The 1,890-nt window shown below is 42.4% G+C and overlaps 2 protein-coding genes across 2 annotated transcripts in view; one reads left to right on the forward strand and one right to left on the reverse strand.

Moving 5' to 3' along the window:
• Positions 1-563: 563 nt before the first annotated feature.
• The window catches only part of LOC103131915 (interferon-induced protein 44-like), an 11,379-nt gene continuing 10,052 nt past the window's right edge, over positions 564-1,890 (forward strand). Inside the window, exons 1-2 of the mRNA XM_016667010.1 lie at positions 564-642; positions 777-835. Coding sequence (XP_016522496.1) covers positions 796-835 — 40 coding nt within the window. The 5' untranslated portion in view covers positions 564-642; positions 777-795. The remainder of the gene's footprint in view (positions 643-776; positions 836-1,890) is intronic.
• The window catches only part of LOC107834969 (uncharacterized), a 1,702-nt gene continuing 1,411 nt past the window's right edge, over positions 1,600-1,890 (reverse strand). The window contains exon 3 of the mRNA XM_016667009.1: positions 1,600-1,870. Coding sequence (XP_016522495.1) covers positions 1,802-1,870 — 69 coding nt within the window. The 3' untranslated portion in view covers positions 1,600-1,801. The remainder of the gene's footprint in view (positions 1,871-1,890) is intronic.

Here is a 1,890-nt window from a genome sequence, read left to right on the forward strand (position 1 = left end):
GTCCTCACAAGTTTAAACATGACCTGGGGCTCATTTTTTAACTGTCTAGGGGGCGTTGTGGAGGAATTAGGCCACGCCCACCAAGTATTGGACTTGATTCCTATTGGGGGTGGATTAGGGTTGATCACAGTGCGGGTGGTGCAGCTTGGCTGAAATATGTGGAATTAAGGGCCAAACGTATATCAACGGCATAACGTCTGACCCTGTCATGCTGCAACAGCCACGCCTTCTCTTTATGCTTTATAGCGATTCAGACCAACTTGTTATCTTGTTATCTGTCTTCTGACTCAATATCATATTGAAGAGTTCAAGAAAAAAAAGTGACTTTCTGCTCTCAGGGGCTGAAGCTTAGATGACATCAGCATATGACCACATAACATCATCAGGCATCCCAACCGGATGACTCATGCCAAGTTTGACTTGAAATAATGCAATATAATTGAACATAAACATACATATTATAGTATGCAGTGCCTATAATAAGAGCTTTTCTCTGAGGAAATTTCCACAAAGTGAGTGGTCTTCTTAGAAATCACATGGCCCATGAAAGTGAAAGTAAAACAGTGGAAGCACTATAAAAGAGCCGTTCGCTTTTATCAGCACTATAACGGTTTTCTCTGCTGCAGCGCATCACCTCCTAAGGTAGGTTTCTTTTCCTTATGTTTTATCAGTAACAAAGCAGCTGCTCTAAACGACTGGAAAACAAATGAGCCGATTTACAGACCTCTGACAAACCATTACAGAGTTATTCTCTCTTCCTTTCTCTGTGTTTACAGAGTAATTCCTGTTACTGTCATGGCGTTCCTCTGGAATCTGCTTTTCTCTCCAAAACCATGTAAGTTACATTCTTGTTTGTTTTGGCTGAGACACGTGCATTAATTATTTTACTGATTCACTTCAGTTTATGTTGCAGATTTTCAGCAAATTTTATTTTCCTCTTCAAATTAAATTTATCTTGAGCAGAAAGTAAAATAAAGTTACATGTTAATCACTGAGCATAAACACTGGAACATGGTTGTTAGGGAATGTCTGAAAAGCTTAGTGTAGTGGTATAGTGAGAAGTTCCGGTTCTTAAAGTGGGCGTGGTGTATATAACGAGCTGCGGCGTTCATTCAGGATGTGTCGTCTTTGTTCTCCCACTGTGTGGCTTGCTTCCTGTGGGCTCTGGCAGCAAAAGGCAACAAATCGCTGGTTGGTGCATGTTGCGCTGATATCCTGGTGGTAAAACGCCGCTGCGCTCCTTCTCTTCCTCGTTCTGCGAGTGTGTGTGTGCGTGTTTTTGGATCGACAGGTCCCCCACAGTTGGACCATTGCTGCTCTGCTCTGTTGGGATGCGGCGGCGTTATCCGCCTTCACTGAAGCAGTGTTTGGGGTGTGGCATCGGTGCACCCATTTCACATCCTGCTGTGGCGTGGCAAGAGGGTCACGCCTGGTCCTGATAACTTGTATTTTCTATTAATTAGTTTCTATTTCTTTACTTATTTTGTCAACAGCCCTTTTTGTTCTTTATGTAGCCGGGCTGATATTGATTTTCTTTTATTAGGTTTAAGATTATTGGTTAACTGTTTTTGTTTGTTTTGTAGTTGCTGAGGTCCGGTGGCGGTGTTGGTGTGGTGACGGTGTCTTCCTCTTCTGCGTGCTGTGATTCTTGAGTTTGGGTTGTTTCACTGCGTCTGGTGTCAATGTTTTTTTTTTTTTGGGTTTGGTGGCTGCCAGTGGCGGCTGGTGCTAAAAAAAACTGAGGGGGGCGCACACAAACAAACAAATGCAAAACAAACAAAACAAATCTTAAAAAATAGCACTATTTGAACATGAATTTTGCCCTCCTTTCCTTCTGCCCTGCAAATTTCTCAATTACATTCTTGTTAAAGTAAGTAACCCCTTGGACTG

The sequence above is a fragment of the Poecilia formosa genome, unplaced genomic scaffold (genome assembly GCF_000485575.1).
Source record: "Poecilia formosa unplaced genomic scaffold, Poecilia_formosa-5.1.2 Scaffold874, whole genome shotgun sequence".
Taxonomy (NCBI): Eukaryota; Metazoa; Chordata; class Actinopteri; order Cyprinodontiformes; family Poeciliidae; genus Poecilia; species Poecilia formosa.